The 19,358-nt window shown below is 45.4% G+C and overlaps 2 protein-coding genes across 8 annotated transcripts in view; one reads left to right on the forward strand and one right to left on the reverse strand.

Annotated features, from left to right (window-relative positions):
* Positions 1-13,827, reverse strand: part of VPS53 (VPS53 subunit of GARP complex) — a 158,336-nt gene extending 144,509 nt beyond the window's left edge. The window contains exons 1-2 of one of the 2 annotated variants that reach the window (XR_010838257.1): positions 13,736-13,827; positions 10,205-10,300 (exon numbers count right to left, since the gene is read on the reverse strand). The gene's annotated coding sequence lies outside the window, so the exon portion shown is untranslated. Of the gene's footprint in view, positions 1-10,204; positions 10,301-12,749; positions 13,011-13,735 lie in introns of those variants that run through there. The other variant, XR_010838256.1, reaches the window with a different exon arrangement.
* The window catches only part of TLCD3A (TLC domain containing 3A), a 33,758-nt gene that overhangs the window by 4,053 nt on the left and 10,347 nt on the right, over positions 1-19,358 (forward strand). Inside the window, exons 1-5 of one of the 6 annotated variants that reach the window (XR_010838258.1) lie at positions 13,213-13,417; positions 13,868-13,951; positions 15,320-15,401; positions 17,467-17,671; positions 19,139-19,234. Coding sequence is in view for 4 of the 6 variants with exons in the window: in XM_067021651.1 (XP_066877752.1) it covers positions 13,296-13,417; positions 13,868-13,951; positions 17,467-17,671; positions 19,139-19,234 (507 nt within the window). In the remaining 2 variants the exon portion in view is untranslated. Of the gene's footprint in view, positions 1-13,212; positions 13,418-13,867; positions 14,033-15,319; positions 15,402-17,466; positions 17,672-19,138; positions 19,235-19,358 lie in introns of those variants that run through there. The other 5 variants (XR_010838259.1, XM_067021651.1, XM_059049070.2 and 2 more) reach the window with 5 other exon arrangements.

The following is a 19,358-nucleotide window of genomic DNA, read 5'->3' on the forward strand; positions in this document are numbered from 1 at the left end:
GATGATGAAGTCATCGTAGAAGACATATTTTCTACCTTGAAATGCCACCAAATGAGGAATAAATTCAGTTTCTAATACTTAAAAATAAAAAATCTTGGAGACCCTGTGCTTTAATCGGTAATGGGAAAAAGATGGAGAAGTAAAGGAGAAAGTACTACAACAGTCTGTAGGGGAGTGTTAGGGTGCATCTCTGAGGATAGCATCAGAATAAAATGGAAAAATAACAGTAACCTTCCAAAGGAGGAATTTTCATAATGTTTCTCTTTGTGCCAAAAAATTGTAAGCATATACAGGTAGGCTGGAAATACTAAGTAATTTTAAAACAGCCTTTGTTAATGAGATCCAGTGAGATCTCTAAATTTCATGTGCCTCTGTCAATTTACTGCTTTTTTCTAACTCTGTTAAAAGGAGTCTCCAATATCCTATTAAATTTGCAACCGGTTTCATTATTTTTGAAGTAGCCGTACTGTAATAAATTGAGTAGACATTGTGCAGAGGATGTTATTTTCTAAGATCGAGACAGTGTCTTTATTCCATTAAGAGGGATCTCCATAATGATCCCAGCTATTCCTTCTCCTGAATAGCTGGGCTTTTTATGAAACGTCTCATGAAAAAAAAATCACAGAATGTCTGAATTACGTGCTCTTTACCCACTAAATGCCAGTAGCATAACCCCGTCCCCCAACATTGTGATAACCAAAAATACCCCCTACAAATTTCCACAATGCCTCCTTATGACCCTCAAGCACAACCACACTTAGATCCTGTTGTCACTATGGGTGGCAAAACCTCCCAAGCCAACTTATAGTAGAGCCATATAGTTTAATTTCTATATTAAATCTTGTTCAAAATGTCTTTTTGGCGCTTCTTTATGGACTGTTTTAAGTGCATGACTATTCATGATGACAGGTTCTTTTGTTGTCCTTCATTCCGGAATTTTCTGAACATCCTGGACACCGGTGTTTGTTCTTGAGTGACATTCCAATAGTTCTGAATGTTCCCATATCCTAGACACCCAGTTTTGTTTTGATTGGTACTCCGGTTCTCCGTGCATGCCCCCTGCTTAAATCTAAAGAGATTATAATCTCCAGGGAGCTTCAGCAGCTCCCCTGTTCCCACAGTGGTAGCTCAGGCAATCGGTCACACCGATATGCTTTTATTTTATTTATTTATTTGTTTTATTTTTATTTTTGGCTGCATTGGGTCTTTGTTGCTGCACATGGGCTTTTCTCTGGTTGCGGTGCGTGGGCTTCTCACTGCAGTGGCTTCTCGTTGCGGAGCACAGGCAGTAGGCATGCGGGCTTCAGTAGTTGTGGCACACGGGCTCAGTAGTTGTGGCTCGCAGGTCCTAGAGCGCAGGCTCAGTAGTTATGGCGCATGGGCTCAGTTGCTCCACGGCATGTGGGATCTTCCCAGACCAGGGCTTGAACCCGTGTCCCCTGCATTGGCAGGCAGATTCTTAGCCACTGTGCCACCAGGGAAGTCCCTCATATATGTTATTTCTTAGACTTCTCCATACTTCTTGACATAGGTGGGACAGTAGGGTGAGAAGCCAAGGTCAGGCAGCTGAGTGCTGGCCTGCTAAGATGACACCAAAGTCTGTTATGTTCGAGTGTTTTTGCTCTTAATGCCTCTCTAACCTACCTGAGCCAGGTCCTATTACAGCATTACGTATAAAAATCAAGGCCAGGGCTTCCCTGGTGGCGCAGTGGTTGACAGTCCCCCTGCCGATGCAGGGGACACGGGTTTGTGCCCCGGTCCAGGAGGATCCCACATGCTGCGGAGCGGCTGGGCCCGTGAGCCGTGGCTGCTGAGCCTGCGTGTCCGGAGCCTGTGCTCCGCAAGGGGAGAGGCCACAACAGTGAAAGGCCCGCATACTGCAAAAAAAAAAAAAAAATCGAGGCCATTACTTTTCAACAGCTTATGTGACACTTTCACACTTTAAAAAATGATGACTCCTCAAAAGTATGTTAAATGAATGTCATTTCTTTTTTTTTTTTTTTTTTTTTGGCCATGCTGCACAGCTTGTGGGATCTTAGTGCCACAACCAGGGATTGAGCCCGGGCCCTTGGCAGTCGGAGCGCAAAGTCCAAACCACTGGACCGCCAGGGAAGTCCCTGAATGTCATATTTTTAAAAATATTACCTTTCATATAATTTTCAAGGCAGTGTGCTTTATCAAATTTCTAACTATAGTTTTCAAAACCCTCATACACTTGTACAACACAGGAAAATGTAAAAGTCATTCTTAATTCACCTCACCCCACAGACAAAAAGCCAACACGTGCCCATACACACTTCTCTCCCCACGCTGTTAGGCTGGTGTTCCCCTTCCAAACCTTTCTTTGCGTGATTACGTAGCACTATACGTACAAGCACATTTATAGTTTTTTTTTAAACTGTAAGTTACATCTCACTGTACTTATTTTTGTGATTTGTTCTTTCCCCTTTAAATTTCCAGTATGTTCTGGAGATCTTTCTCTGTATTTTGGTCTATCTCTCCTTTTAGAGGCTATGTAGCATTCCATAGTTTGATCACACCATAAAATATTTTATGTCAGACGGTCTCCCACTTTACTTACGATAGTTTAATTTACAATTTTTCAACTTTATGATAATGCGAAAGCAATACGCATTCGGTAGAAACCATACTTCGAATTTCGACTTTTGATCTTTTCCCGGGCTAGCAGTGTGCTGGGTGGATATACCCTCTTGCGATGCTGGGCAGGGGCAGCGAGCTGCAGCTCCCTGTCAGCGAGGCAATCGAGGGTAAACAACCGGTACACTTACCCATTCCGTTCTTCACTTTCAGTACAGTACTCAATAAATTGCATGAGATGTTCAACACTTTATTATAAAATAAGCTTTGTGTTAGATGATTTTGCCCAAATGTAGGCTAATGTATGCGTTCTGAGCACTTTTAATTAAGATGGGCTCAGCCATGTTGTTCAGTAGGTTGGGTGTATTAAATGCATTTTCAACTTACCATGAGTTTATCAGGACATAACACCACCATAAGCTGAGGAAGATCTGCATTCCACTACTGGATATTTAGATCATTCCTAATTTTTCTTTGCTATTACAAACAATGCTGAATCCTTGCAATACATATTTATACTTCTATCAGCACTGAAACGTGTCTATAACCCTCATATCTTTATGTACACTGGATATTATCAGTCTTGTAAATATTTACTTGCACATATTCTCTAATTCACATAAGCTTTATTATTTATTTATTTATTTACTGGGCCGTGCGGGGTCTTAGTTGCGGCACGCAGGATCGTTGTTGCTGCGTGTGGGATCTTTAGTTGCGGCACATGAACTCTTAGTTGCGGCATGTGGGATCTAATTCCCTGACAAGGGATCAAACCCAGGCCCCCTGCATTGGGAGTGCAGAGTCTTAGCCACTGGACCACCAGGGAAGTCCCACATAAGTTTTAGAAAGAGCTTATGGAGTCCATTAAAAACACGCTGGATGCGGAGGGGGAAGGGTAAGCTGTGACGATGTGAGAGAGTGGCAGGGACATATACACACTACCAAATGTAAATTAGATAGCTAGTGGGAAGCTGCAGCATAGCACAGGGAGTTCACCTCTGTGCTCTGCGACCACCTAGAGGGGTGGGATAGGGAGGGTGTGAGGGAGGGTGACACAAGAGGGAAGAGTTATGGTTAACATATGTATATGTATAACTGATTCACTTTGTTGTAAAGGAGAAACTAACACACTATTGTAAAACAGTTATACTCAAATAAAGATGTTAAAAAAAACACGCTGGGATTTTGACTGGAATTGTATTGAATTTAGAGATCAATTTGGGGAAAGTTGACATGTTTACAATATTGAATTTTTAGGCCACGCTTTCCGTTTATTTAGGTTTTTATGTCTTTCAGTAAAGGTTTGTGGCTTTCTTCATATAGGTCTTGCATATTTCTTGTTAGGTCTAAAACTAGTGATTTTATAAATTACAAAAAAAATTGTAAATGGTCCTCTTTTTCTATTACCATTTCTAATTCTTATTTGTTGGCTTATAGAAAAGCCATTTATTTTTGTATGTCAATTTTGTATCCAGCCACCTTACCTCAACTGTTTTATTCTATATTTCAGTTGATTTTATTTTTTCTTGATAAATTACCATATTGTTTGAAAAATAGTGATAGTTGTTTCTCTCCCTTTTCAATGTTAAAATCTTTTTTGAAGACTAATGTGTGTGCTGCTATATTGGCCAGGAGCACAATAGTAGATGTTAAACAGCAGCATATCGAGTGGACATGGTATTTACTATCTAAACAGGAGAAGAACACATATAAGGACAAAGCCATCAAGTCACAGATACTGCATAAGGAAACAATGGATTTATAACACATAAAAGAAGGAAAGTGGCAGACTCTTGACTACCAAGTGCTCCCTGCCCTTCACCTTACACTAATATTTAAAACCTTCCAAATCCTTCTAAGATCTCTGCTAGGCAGCTCCATCATGTTACCTGGCAACGTGGGAGTTTCCTCTGTCTGCAGAGCAAATGTATTTCAGCCTGGCTCTTACCTCAGCAGTTCATTCAGTCTTTAGACTGACCATTCATAGTTCATGAGGTCAGTCACAGACAAGTGGGACACTCGGGTGCCACATAAGCATGCGTTAGGATGCTGGGGGCTGAGGTTCTTTAAAACATCTGTATTGGAGTATAATTGCTTTACAATGGTGTGTTAGTTTCTGCTGTATAACAAAGTGAATCAGCAATACATATACATATATCCCCATATCCCCTCCCTCTTGCGTCTCCCTCCCACCCTCCCTATCCCACCCCTCTAGGTGGTCACAAAGCACCGAGCTGATCTCCCTGTGCTATGCGGCTGCTTCCCACTAGCTATCTATTTTACATTTGGTAGTGTATATATGTCCATGCCAATCTCTCACTTTGTCACAGCTTACCCTTCCCCCTCCCCATATCCTCAAGTCCATTCTCTAGTAGGTCTGTGTCTTTATTCCCATCCTGCCCCTAGGTTCTTCATGACCATTTTTTTTTTTTAGATTCCATATATATGTGTTAGCATACGGTATTTGTTTTTCTCTTTCTGACTTACTTCACTCTGTATGACAGTCTCTAGGTCGATCCACCTCACTACAAATAACTCAGTTCTGTTCCTTTTTATGTCTGAGTAATATTTCCTTGCAGCTGTATTTACAATAGCCAGGACATGGAAGCAACCTAAGTGTCCATCAACAGATGAATGGATAAAGAAGATGTGGCACATATATACAATGGGGCTGAGGTTCTTGTTGCTATATATAATGAAGATTCCTTCCCAAAATAGACTTTTTGTTTGTTTGTTTTTGTTGTTGTTGTTTTTGCGGTACGCGGGCCTCTCACTGTTGTGGCCTCTCCTGTTGCGGAGCACAGGCTCCGGACGCGCAGGCTCAGCGGCCATGGCTCACGGGCCCAGCCGCTCTGTGGCATGTGGGATCCTCGCAGACCGGGGCACGAACCCGTGTCCCCAGCGTCGGCAGGCGGACTCTCAACCACTGTGCCACCAGGGAAGCCCCCAAAATAGACTTTTAAGCCTCTGTAACTAATCACCGCTCTCTGCATTATTCATTTTTTTAAAATGAAGTATAGTTAACTTACAATGTGTTAATTTCTGCTATACAACAGTGATTCAGTTATACATATATATACATTATTTTTTATATTTTGTTCCATTATGGTTTATCCAGGATATTGAATATAGTTCCTTGTGCTATACAGTAGGACCTTGTTATCCATTCTATATAAAATAGTTTGCCTCTGCTAATCCCCGACTCCCAATCCATCTCTCCCCCAGTCCCCCTCCTCCCTGGCTACCACAAGTCTGTTCTATGTCTGTGAGTCTCTTTTGTAGATAAGTTCATTTGTGTCATATTTTTATTTTTTATTTATTTATTTATTTATTTTTGGCTGCATTGGGTCTTGGTTGCTGTGTGTGGGCTTTCTCTAGTCATGGTGAGTGGGGGCTACTCTTTGTTGCAGTGTGCGGGCTTCTCATTGTGGTGACTTCTCTTGTTGCAGAGCATGGGCTCTAGGCATGTGGACTTCAGCAGTTGTGTCACATGGGCTCAGCAGTTATGGCTCGTGGGCTCTAGAGCGTAGGCTCAGTAGTTGTGACACAATGGGCTTAGTTGCTCTGTGGCATATGGGATTTTCCCGGACCAGGGCTCGAACCTGTGTCCCCTACATTGGCAGGTCGATTCTTAACCACTGCGCCACCAGGGAAGTCCTGTGTCATATTTTAGATTCCACATGTAAGTGATGTTGTATGGTATTTTCCTTTCTGTTCCTGACTTCACTTAGTATGATAATCTCTACATCCATTCATGTTGCTGCAAATGGCACTACTTCATTCTTTTTTATGACTGAGTAGTATTCCACTGTATATACGTACCACATCTTCTTTATTCATTCATCTGTAGATGAACATTTAGGTTGTTTCCATGTCTTGGCTATTGTGAATAGTGCTGCTGTGAACATAGGGGTGCATGTATCTTTTTGAATGCTAGTTCTTAGTTTCTGGCATTTAAGTTTTCACCTACAATCTTGCTGAGCTGTAATTAACTCTTGGCGTTGAGACTGACTGTGCATGGCATAAGACACTACAGACTTAGCTTCACAGGAATGCTTTTCCTTCATTCATTTCTTAAGTACCAAGCGCCTACATAGCTGTAGTTTACTACATAGGTTAATAGGGCTCAGCCTATAAAAAGAAAAAACTAGATACTTAAATAGGAGCTTGGGTTGCTATAGATATTATGATGCCACTTTAAAAACAGAAACTGAGAGTGCTAGTAAGGATGAGAATCTTAATTTTTTTTTTTTTTTTTTTTTTTTTTTTTTTTTTTTTTGTGGTATGCGGGCCTCTCACTGCTGTGGCCTCTCCCGTTGCGGAGCACAGGCTCCGGACGCGCAGGCCCAGCGGCCATGGCTCACGGGCTTAGTCGCTCCGCGGCATGTGGGATCTTCCCAGACCAGGGCACGAACCCGTGACCCCTGCATCGGCAGGCGGACTCTCAATCACTGCGCCACCAGGGAAGCCCGAGAATCTTAATATTTTTAAGGATAAAATTACCAGAAAGGATGAAGGCATTGTTAATGTTTGTGTGCCAAGATGTGTCCATGAACAAACCTGCTCTCACCCCAAGAATTCCTTTCAAAACCTGTGAAAACCCACTTTGAAAGATAATCTACAATAATTCAAATATCAAATCACTTCTGACTTATTAAAAATGAGGTTTGTGAAAATCTTAACATTGAAAATGCTTATAAGTGAACTATTAATATTCAAAATTAATTTAAAGGGACTTTCCTGGTGGTGCAGTGGTTAAGAATCCACCTGCCAATGCAGGGGACTCAGGTTTGAGCCCTGGTCCGGGAAGATCCCACATGCCACAGAGCAACTAAGCCCGTGCGCCACAACTACTGAGCCTGCGCTCTAGAGCCTGCGAGCCACAACTACTGAGCCCACGTGCTGCAACTACTGAAGCCCACGTGCCTAGAGCCCGTGCTCCGCAACAAGAGAAGCCACCGCAATGAGAAGTCTGCACACCACAACAAAGAGTAGTCCCCGCTCACCGCAAGTAGAGAAAAGCCCAGGAGCAGTGACGAAGACCTAACACAGCCAAAAGTAAATAAATAAATAAATTTTAAAAAATTAATTTAAAGCATGATCTCAATGAAATATGTAATAAATGCATATAAAGAAGACTGGGAAGAATTCGACTAAAATGTTAATAATCTGAGAGTAATATCTCTCAGTGGTGGCATTATTTATGATTATTATTTTCCATATTGCACAGGTTTTACTTTTTAAAGTATTACTTTTATGACCAAAAAACTTTTAAAAAAAAGGAAGAAATCATATGAGTTAAGTAAAGTAAGCAAAATCAACCTTTTATGGAATTACTTATGAGACATGAAGACACTGAAAATTGTTGACCTGATGATTTAGGAAGGCAGCTGAATTTGTTCACAGCAATTTGCTGGTTCTAACTCATTTCAAAGGTAATTTCCTTAGTGGATCAACATCCTTGAATACTTTTTAAGCTTGTAGGACTCACTCTACTTTTAGTTAGGTGTAGCCATCTGCAAACAAGCAAATTTTTGCATTTATAGCAAAGGAAACGCATATGTGAAAGGACTTTGAAAAAACATTGAGCAATACACAAAGGCAAGCACTATATAATCAGCTCTTTGTGTAAATCATGGTTTTTATTGACAGGGATCATTATCACTGTGTACAAAAGCAAAGACTTTCCTGTGGTGTGCAGCTGTGGCCGCTGTTTGCAGAAGCCGCGCGCTTGGGTGTGCCTGTGCTTCTCGCACTCACAGTTGGCTATTGCAAACAGTCCAGGATAAAACTGAGGAAGCTGCAGTCTGGAAGCTAAAGCAGGCCTAGGGCATCTTCAACCCAACAGATGCTTATTGAGAAGCTTACCAGCAAGTAAGTGTGCTGTGGGGATACCAAGAGAAAGAACAATAATCCCTGGCCTCTGCCCTGAATATATATATATATATTTAATTTTTTAAATTTTTTGTCTACGCCAAGTGGCATGTGGGATCTTAGTTCCTGGTCCAGGGAGCGAACCTGCGCCCCCTGCAGTGGAAGCGTGGAGTCTTAACCACTGGACCGCCAGGGAAGTCCCTGCCTTGCATATAGTTTACATGTATTTTTTGAAAAGATCTCACCTAATTCTCACAGCCACCCTGTGAGTTAGGTAGAGGAACCCCCATTTACAGGGCAGGGTAGGTAGTCTTCTCCACGTCACACAGCTTCTGAGCAGCAGAGCCAAAGCGGGCACTCAGGTCCTCTGCTCCTAACCCTGGAGCTGAATGCCATGGCTGCCTCCTGGATAGAGAGGCCCCACCTGCCCATCAGAAGCATTCAGTCTGGAGGGGAAACACAAATGCAGGTATCAGCGAAAGGTGTTGATCAGGTGTTGTTACTGAGTGCAAAGTACAAGAGAAAAAAAAAAGGAAGGCAACTGACTTCCTCCTGGCCACACACTTGCGTCCTGAGAGCAAGCTGCCTCCTTGCAATGCTGTCTGGCTTTTGCTGAGGGTAGCCTGAAGGGAGTGATGTTCCATTAATGGCCATCGCTTTCTTTCTCTTTGTCTGCCTCATTTCATCTTTCTCTATGTCTTACAGCCCTTTTCCTCTTGTTCGCTTGTTGTGAATTCCAATCTCTGGATCCGTATCTCTATGCCTGTTTTCCTGTGTTGAAGGCTGTATCTTGGTCTTTTTATTCCCTGTATCTATCTCAGTCTCTTCCGGTGGATCTTCTTTCTGTGCTGTACCTTTCTCTCCATGTCTCTCCCTACCGCTTCATTTTCTCCTGGTTCCTGCTCTGTTTCTGCTTCACCTGTCCCTAATGCAGAAAGGAAGTGAGGTTCTAAACAAAATAATTTTCATTTCAGAAGTGTTTCATTTTCTCTGTTATGACTTTTAAAGTAGATGAGTGGATGGAGACCTCCAAGTTCTCTTTCGGTTCAGATGCTCGATGTGAAGATGTTTCATGTGTGAATCTCAACCTTTTTTCCGAAAGATGCAAGGTAGCAGCCCACACATCACATATCTTTTTGTTTGTTTGTTTTTGCGGTTTGCGGGCCCCTCGCTGCCGCGGCCTCTCCCGCCGCGGAGCACAGGCTCCGGACGCGCAGGCCCAGCGGCCACGGCCCACGGGACCAGCCGCCGCGCGGCACGTGGGATCCCCCCGGACCAGGGCACGAACCCGCACCGCCCGCATCGGCAGGCGGACCCCCAAGCACTGCGCCACCAGGGAAGCCCCACATATCTTAATGATATTCACTTGGGTATTCTCAAAGCATTCTACAAGTAAATATGGAATTTTCAATTTAAGGTTGGATTAACCAGGGAGCAGAGTCGTGTATCTTATCCCCTAATGGTATCCAGATTGGGATCTAAAGGCATGGAAGAGATGGGGACCAAAAAAAAAAGGATCATATACCTCAGTGGCAGAAGAAACCACCTAGAAATCCCACCACAGCCCTCCGAAACTGGGAGCTTTATTAATTCCCATTCAAGGGGTGTAACTCTGATTTGGTAAATAAGTCTTAACATCCAGTAGCCCAAGCTCACGCCTGAAACCCACAAAGGAAGCATAATCAAAACCTCCTTAAAGCCCAACCCTACAGCATGAAGTAGTTGAACTCACCCTGCAACGTGAATCAGGAGTCCAGGCTCCTAATTTGAGACTTGCCACTTCGTAGGGTGGCAATTCAGTTTACCATCTGCATCCAAGTCTCCTGATCTATAAAATGAAAACAATATGTTCACCTACCTCACTGGGTTATTTTGAGAACCAAGTGAGATAATATATGTAAAGTGCTTTGAAAAATTATAAAGTTATATATAAATATAAAATGGTGTTAATAATAGCAGCATCAGAGCCCATAAACTCCACCCCACACATTTATATTTGTGGGTAAACAATTAGGAACAGTGGTTATTAATCAGAAACCACATTGTGAAAAAGAATTATGTACTCTCTCCTTGCTTATCAAGTTTGAAGGCAGAATAGTCATTAAGCACATTGACCTTGAAGGCAGAAAATACTGATTTCAAATCCTAACTCTGCTACCAGCAGTGTGACCTTAGCAATATTTTAGTTGCTTTGGGTCTCATTTTGCAGACACACACTCACACTGAGTGAGGACAACAGATTTTTCGTGAGGAACCAATGAGATAACTCATGCAAAATGTTGGATCCAGTACCTGGCACATAGTAAGTACTCAATAAGCATTAGCTTTAAAAAGTATCAAACATTTCTTGAGCACTTGCAGTGTGCCAGGTATAACTTAGGAAACAAAACAAAAAGATTCTGGGGTGGTTTTTTTGGGGTTTTCTGGCCACGCCAAATGGTATGCAGGATCTTAGTTCCCCAACCAGGGATCGAACCCCGGGCCTGGCAGTGAGAGCGCCTAGTCCTAACCACTGGACCGCCAGGGAATTCCGACATGGTACTGTTTCAAGGAAAGCGCATACAAATAAAAACCAACATGCTCACTATTCAAATGCAAAGGCAGTTTAGAAAATGAATTTATAAACCTGCCTGGAGAGACAGGTAAATTGAAACCTTCTTGCAGGAGGAAATATTTGACTCAAGACTTCTGAAGGGTAAGTAGAAGTCTGTGTAAAAAAAAGCTTGACGCTTTTTGACTTTATCATTTGCCCACTTGAAAAGCCAGGGCTCACTTTATGCTTGTTGCCCTTCTGGCGATTCAACCTAAACATTTTGGTGACTTCATGAGCATGGTGTTGGAAACGGATTTTACTGGTTATTTTCTATGCATGAAACATCTGTTGTTTTGTTTTCATTTCGTAGACTCCTTAAGAGCTGTACAAATGACTTCTTGCATAGGGAGTAGATTGATTCCCATCACTGAAAAGTATTGGCATCCTTGATGCATGTTGCTGATCCCTTTAAGAAGAGAAGGCAGGGAGGACTTGTGACCACTTGTCCCTCTCTGGAAAAGCTGGAGCTGGAGGTGACTGGGATAAATGGGTAGGGAGTAGAAATTGCAATGCAGAAGGATTTGTTGTTCTGGAGAGAATGCAAGATAGCTGTCCTTTACCCACATGCAAATGTGAATGTACAGGAAGCTTTTATTTGCCAGATATCTTGCTACCAAATTGAAGTATCTTTCTTATTTCACCAAGGGTGTTACCGGTGAATTTGGGAGTTAGAGATGTTGCCCTAAGTGGAAGAAATATCAGACTTTTCTTTGGGTTTTCAGCTTCCTTAATGTTGCTTCCTAAATCCCTCACCTTAACTACATATACGCAGACATTAAAAGCTGTGTTTACATCGGCTTCTATACCAGCAACTGCCATGTTAGAGAAATTTAATTGACATCTAAAGAAATAATGTTACCTTATAAAACTCATAGAATCTTAAGAATTTTGAGCTGGAAGAACCTAAGAGAACTTGTAATTCAGCTTCTTCATTTCACAAATGAGGAAACTGGCCCAGGGAGGCTGAGCCCAGCTGTTCCAAAGTACTCTTATGGGGCTTTGGTTAGCATTTTGCATGATGGTGATTTGAACAGACCCACAGTACCTTTCAATTGCTGTAGACATAAATGAATTGTCTTTCCCCCCACATTTGTAAGCTGAGGAAGATACAGACCAAAGTAAAACTCCGGCAAGTCCCAAGAGAAGAGAAGCCGGTAATACTGAAGTTACTGTATTGGTGCCATGTGACTGGTGCTGAGTGAAAATGATTTGATTCCGCCCACCCAAGTTCAGGGCATTTGGCCCGAGAACTTTGAAGCAAGGACGACGCTGTCAACAACAACAACGAAACAGTCACCAAGACGGGGCAGCATCTTGACCCAAAGCCTAGATCTAGACGGTACCGCAGTACCACGGAAAGTCTGCAGCCGTGAGATTGCACCTCGATGTGTGGCTTGAGAGAGGAACTACTGGATCGATGCTCCTCTGGAGAAATTTCGGCGGTTGGCAGGACGTGGGAAAGCTATCTCTGGCCGGCAGGAAGACCATTTCCTTAAGCCTCCCACTTGGAAGCGAGAGTGCTTCATAGATAAGTCCGGCGGGCAGATGGCCTCAAGCCCACCCGCCCTCTCCTTCCTTCGCCGGGAGCGACGCTCACCGCCCTGTTCCCGCCGGGCCACGCCCCTGCCCCAGGGGCTCACCCCACCCTGCTGGTCGGGGGTCTAGACCCGGAGCCTTTTCCTACCTGGCCCTCTCGGGGCCTCCCCCACCCGCCCGCCTCGCCCGGTGGGCAGGTGCGGGGCAGTTCGTCAGCCAGGCGGGTCCCCGAGGGAGGGGGAGGCGTCCGCGGTGACGGAACAGAAGCCCCGAGAGCCTCGGCGCTTCCTCCACGGCCTCGGCGCGGCGGCGGCCACGCGCTGGCCGGGGGCACAGCGTCCACTCACTCGGGGCCCGGCGGGTAGCAGCTCCCGCTGCCGCCTACTCGCCGGCCGGGAAACCAGGGGAAGCCTCGGGGCCCAGGGGCGGTGGCGGCGAGACCCCGCCCCACCCGGCCGGCCCGCTCCTATCGCGGTCCGCGGCCTGGTCACGCGGGGAGTGGCGCCGCGGGCTCGGGACCAGTGCCCGGCGGCTGCCGGAGTCGCGGTGGGCCGGGGCCGGGGCCGGGGCCGGGGGGCGGAGGGCGGAGGGTAGAAATAGGGGCGGGCGGGCCGCGTCAGTCCCGGAGCCGCGCGCGCGGAGCCGACCGAGCCACGCCGAGGGCGCCGAGCTAGGCGGCCGAGCCCGAGCACCCATGCTGCTGCCGCTGGCCTTGGGCTCGCTCTTCTTCCCGGGGCTCTTCGGGCTCTGCACTTGGGGGCTGCGGCGCGCGCGGCCCGCCTGGACCCACCACGACTGCGTGCTGATCAGCACCAGGTACGGGGCGAGGCCGCGCCGCCGCCCGACCACGCGCCCCGGCTGCGCCCGCCCAACGCCGAGCCCAGGGCGGAAAGGGGGGGCGACAGGAAGCGAGGGGGCCGCCTCCCGGGTCCTCGCCCAGTCCACGGCGCGGGCTGGAGCGCTCCGAGGATCCTGTGCAGCCTGCCCCGGGAGGGAGGGAGGCGGAGGAGGGTGGAGCGGGAGCAGGCTGGAGGGTGGGGGGCTGCCCACGCTGATGAGGACCGGGAGGGACGTCTCCTCGCTGCTGACATCTGCCAGCTGCTTTGGGAGTCGGGAGCGCGGCGGCGGACCTACCGTTTTCCTCGGCGCCCTGGCGGCCTGGGGAAGTCAGGTTGAAGAGTTCTGGCTTCATGCTGTCCATGGGACTGGACTGAGCACGCTTCCCGTTCCCCCTCCCCCCCTTTTATCTTTTCTGTCGCATGTTAGGCTGGTTTCTTCAGTGCAGGCTGTGTTGGCCACCGGGTCTGGGATCATCATCATCCGCTCCTGTAGCCACGTGATCACCGACAGGTAACATCCAATGCCAGGTGAAAGCTACACAGATCACGGCGCTGGACTTTTTCGAAGCTTCTGCATTTGAGTGGCTCACAGGTCCTAGTTCTTTATCAGCATGTGCCGTCAGGCAGCTGATTAATGGGTGAAACTTGCGCACCATAACTAGTTCCCTCCTCCTCTCCTCACCTCCTTCAGCATCGCCAGCTTAGGAGAAAGTAAATTGAAGAAATGCTAGAGCATGACAGAGCCTGAGTCTGATTTAAGGTGGCATGTTAGAGGACAGTGTGGTCCAACGATCCAGGTTCTTTATGCGACAGATAAATGTGAAAATTATTCAAAAGTGGAAGTATGGCTTTTGGTTCTTTTAAATGATCTCCCTGGGGTTCTGCTGTGGAGCATTCATTGGCCAAGATAGGATGTGTGGTTAGCAGAGCCCTGCTATGGAAAGGAACAAATCCACCACCCCTTTCCTTACAAATGCTGCTCTTGTCTTTCCTCTGAAAGATGGTGATGAAGAGTTTTCTGGAGCTTTCAGAAAACTGCCTCGAATGGGTGTGAAAGTTCAGTCCACAGGCAGGACAGGAAATGTGCATTCAGCGACCAGGCTGGTCTACTTTGTATAGTATTTAGACTTGGGTAACAGTGGTGTGCCCCCCAGCCCATTTCAGAGCCATCCTTTTCACTTGTCTTCCTAGAATCACCCGTTCCTCCTCGCAGTTAAGTTGAAGAGCAATTGTCATATGTGCAGGGAAAGTTAATAGCCTTTCCTGATCCCTTTCTCATGTTGACTCTATTACGTGTCCTGGTTTTCACCTGTTGGGAATGGAATGGGAGGGGAGCCTGAGAGGGACATCTATCTCACTGTGGCCTGCAAATTTAGTGCCTGGCTCTTATTTGGGATTAACCCTGCCATCACGATTTTCGTGCTTTTCTTTTGCCTTTTTTTTTTTTTTTTTTTTTTTTTAGAGAAAACCAGTTATTGGCGATGAATTGTAGATGCTGAGAGAAGAAGATAGGTCAAGTGACTTTGATTGCATACACCAGACTAACAGCATTTTCTCAGCTGGGTTCAATTTTTATTTTAATTGAGCATTTCCTGATGGTGCAGCAAGCTCCCTCAATGCCCCCAGTTTGTCAGGTCAAACTTGAAACCTGCCTCCTTTGCAGAGATTAAGCTAAGACAAATGCAGCCCCACGGCACTTGAGGGCAAGCGGCAGGCAGCTGCTACACATTTCAGGAAGAGATCTGCACACAATTAACTTTCAGTTCTGTAGCACGGTTGTGTTCTCCCCTCAGAAGCCATGTGTCTTAGTGGCTTGAGCATGGTAGCAAATCTCAGTTTGGCTTTTAGGGTCCTCCTTTTGTATATCTTTATGCCTTAGATTCATCCTCTACTTGCAAAATAGAGACAGACACCACCTTTTGTGCCCTCAACTTACATGGATGCACAAGGATGCTCTAAAGGTACCTAATCATCTGAAAAAAAAAAGCCTTTTGGGGTTCATAGTCTGTACATCCAAATATTTTTCTATTCTATGTCTTTTTAGGCCTTCATATAGAATGTCTGTAGGTAGGAGGGGGTGTCTATGAATCTTCCCAAATTATCTGCAGGGTGTGATGCGGGGCCAGGGGTTTCATCAGCTCCTTAAAGAGACCCACATCCCTACAAGGGCTGAGAGTCACACAGCTATAGGCAATTTCTCAATGTAAGCGCTTCCTTTTTTTGGGCCACATCGCTGTCTTGGGGGATCTTAGCACTTACATTTAAGTAAGTGCTGATACTTTTTACATTTAAAAGGACTCTCAATGGAACTGAGAGGAACCTGGCGGTCCAGTGGTTAGGACTCCATTCTGACTGCCAAGGACCTGGGTTCAATCCCTGGTCTGGGACCTAAGATCCCTAAGATCCCACAAGCTGCGTGGTGTGGCCAAAAATAATAATAATAAAAGTACTCTCATACGTTTAACTTTCTAATCTTCACAATAACTTCATCAGGAAAGTAAGACAAGGATTATTATCTTTTTTTAAAAAATATAATCTTCATTTTTTAAAAAGTTAAGGTCCAGGCTAGTGCTAGCTAAGATTATAATCCAGATCACTTGCTGGTAAGTCTTCAAAGAATTCAACTAACAGCCACAATTTCACATCTTATTGAATTGGTACTGTGTGCAAAATTTTAAAACCCTAGGCTCCACTCAAGGGGAGAGGTCAGTTATATTTCAGATGAGTTTTTAATAGCTCTTCATAGTTGTTTTACTTTGGAATTGCTTCAAGAAAGCGATGGAGACCACACATGGGCAGTAGAATAAATATTGCATCTTTTTGCCTCATTGGAACTTGGCTAATTAATTTACCTGAATGTATATTAAGTTTGCCATTACTTGTTTGCCTGTTTCACTGCTTACTCATTATTTAGTTTTGCTGTGGTAAGTGTGGAATCATTCAGGAACAGAAATGTGAATGGCACTCTGTATCCCCAATGGTGCAGTTCAGTGGACTGGCTCCTCAGGTTAAATGAAGACAAGGTTAAAAATACAGATTTGAGGTCCTGGGCACACCATGTGTAGTCTCTGAGGCGTGGAGCCCTTTATAAGCACTGCAGGCGATTCTGATGTTCAGGTAGTTTGAGAACCGTAAAACTAAATGGTTTCTTCTGCCTAACGCATGGGCGCTTGATAAAACTTCGCTGACTCAGTCTAATCCTTCCCAGGATAGTACATAATTTCAATTTAGATTTTTTTTTTCCATGTATATTTTCTGCAGAGTGACTATTTGGGGAACAAAATTTTGGCAATTGTAGAGACTTCCCTTCTAATCTGCTCTGGGACAGTGATAAACTATCATTTTGACTCAGCAAATACTGATTCAACCCCTTTGGACAAGTAAATGGGAACACTGTCTTTTGTCCTAGCTTCTCTTTTGGTATCTAGCTACTGTAAGGCAGTCCTTGAGCTCTGGGCTCGTTTCCAGAGATATTTTTCTTAATGACTGAACCTGAGTTTAGCCATAGTATTGTAAAGAAAGTGGCCAGGGTTACTTCCTGCAAACTCCCTCGAGTGGGGTTGCAAACAGATGCAAGAGTAATGTCCCAACTATTGAGCAACGGAGTAGAGTTAAACTGGAAATACTGGGTTTGGGTCACTTTCCAAACCTGTTTCTTGGTGGGTCTGTTGAATCACTGGTAGAGATATCTGTATCAAAGTCAGCCTGTATCACAAAGTACCAGAAAATCCATTACAAGTGAGCAGCTAAACCAGGCAAAGAGTGACGGCAAGTCACTGAAACACATGGTGCTGAGTGAATCCTTGCTTTCTACCTTTGACACTTATGAGTTTACCCTGTAATTTAGAGAAAGTCGTTCACTCCCCTTATTTGTCAGCTTCAGCATGTTCACTGTAACGTATCTGGAGTAAAAGCAGCCGAGTGAGTACAAAGCTGATGCGGATGTGTTTAAGAAGAGGCTGGCTGTGGGCCTTCATAACTGATATCCATAATTACTTCTTGGACCATCCATATGCTTTCTTTCAGGCACTGGCTTGCCCGAGAGTATGTCTGGCTTTTGATTCCATATATGATCTATGACTCCTATGCCATGTACCTCTGTGAATGGTACCGAACCGGGGACCAGAGCAGCAGACACTCCCTCACCATTTTTCGAAACTTCCTCCGTAAAAACCGCCTCATGATCACGCACCACGCGGTCATTCTGTTTGGCCTTGTGCCGGTCGCACAGGTAACGGCCTCCCAGCACAGGCACCAGTAGGTCCAGCCACTCGTTTCTCCTGTTGAACTGGGTGTCCCAACCGTCAGACTGCCCCCTTTTCTTCCCCTTTCCTGCTGCCCCCGCTGCCCTCCTGCCAGCCGCTGCCACACTGTAGAAAGGAACTAAGTCTGAAATGTCTGTGGTCCTCTTCACTGGCAATGCCCCAGCCCTCTGTGACACTCGAGCATTTGTCACAGTTCCCGCCGTTAGTTCATACGATATAAAACCAATATATAATACAGAACAACATAAAAATGGCTTTAAAGAGATGAGAGTAGCTCCATCAACTGGTTATCTGCTCTGATAGTGCCCAGAGAGGGCTGTCTGCATTACTTTGATGTCACAAAAGCACAGACTCTCAAAGCAAATAGCCTCATAATTTCTCCCCAGATCCATTTTTTTCCCTTTAAAAAAACTCACCCAACAGGGAAGAGAAATGGGAATGCAGAGGGGATACTAGTAATTCCCAAGTGCCTACCAGGTGACAGGTGCTTGATTTAAAAACTTGTAGCTTGGGGACTTCCCTGGGGGTCCAGCGGTTAGGACTTCACCTTCCAACGCAGGAGGTGCGGGTTCAATCCCTGGTCCGGGAGCTAAGATCCCACATGCCTCACGGCCAAAAAACCAAAACATAAAACAGAAGCAAAATTGTGACAGATTCAATAAAGACTTAAAAAATGGTCTACATAAAAAAAAAAAAAAAAAATCTTAAAAAAAATTTGTTGCTTTCTAATAATCATTAGAAATAATTAGAAATGATAATTAGAAATTATTAGCCCTATACCATAGATGAAGAAACTGGGGCTCTATGAGTTTACGTACCTCACTCGGTAGTACTAAGAGACAGAACTGACATCCCAATACTGCTTGCTTGCTTGCTTTCTTTTTTTTTGGCTGCGCCTTGTGGCTTCTGGGATCTTAGTTCCCCAGCCAGGGATCGAAGCTGGGCCACAGGAGCAAAAGTGCCGAGGCCTAACCACTCGACCGCCAGGGAATTCCCTATGCTGCTCTCTTGAAAGGATAAAAGGAGAGGTAGAGTGCATGACGTTCTCTAATAAGTCCCTCTTGATTGTGCTGGGCCCCTAACGTCAGGCACGGGGCCTGGTGCATATCGCGTGGAAGTGGACGGGCTTAAGCGCCCTTCGCGTGACTAAGCTGGATACCCGAAGGTGGGCTGCAGAGTTCCGTTTGGCTGACTCTGCAATTCTAGAGAGAGCTCAGTGGGCGATGCAGTTGCCTCTGGGCCATGAGGATGCCAAGTGCCATTGCTGTGGAGGCTGCACGGTGTGCACTGGTCGGCACTGGCCCCTTGAGCACTTCCATTTCCCTGCAGGGTTGCTCGGGGTTACCCTTGTCAATAGCCCTAGTTAGACTTTTCCTTCCGGTGGTCCCTTAACCTCCATTACTTATTTCCCTTTTCCCTCTTTTCCTCTGCAGAGGCTTCGGGGAGAGCTTGGCGACTTCTTTGTTGGCTGCATCTTCACGGCAGAACTGAGTACTCCGTTTGTGTCGCTGGGCAGAGTTCTGATTCAGGCACGTATGACAGGAGGGGGCAGGGTGCCGAGGGAACGGACTCTGCTCCTCCTTGGTAGCTCAGGAGGGTTTGGAGAAACTTCTTTAGTGCTACCAACAGTGGGGGTAGGAGACCTTTGAACCA

Source organism: Kogia breviceps, chromosome 19 (assembly GCF_026419965.1).
Source record: "Kogia breviceps isolate mKogBre1 chromosome 19, mKogBre1 haplotype 1, whole genome shotgun sequence".
Classification (NCBI taxonomy): Eukaryota; Metazoa; Chordata; class Mammalia; order Artiodactyla; family Physeteridae; genus Kogia; species Kogia breviceps.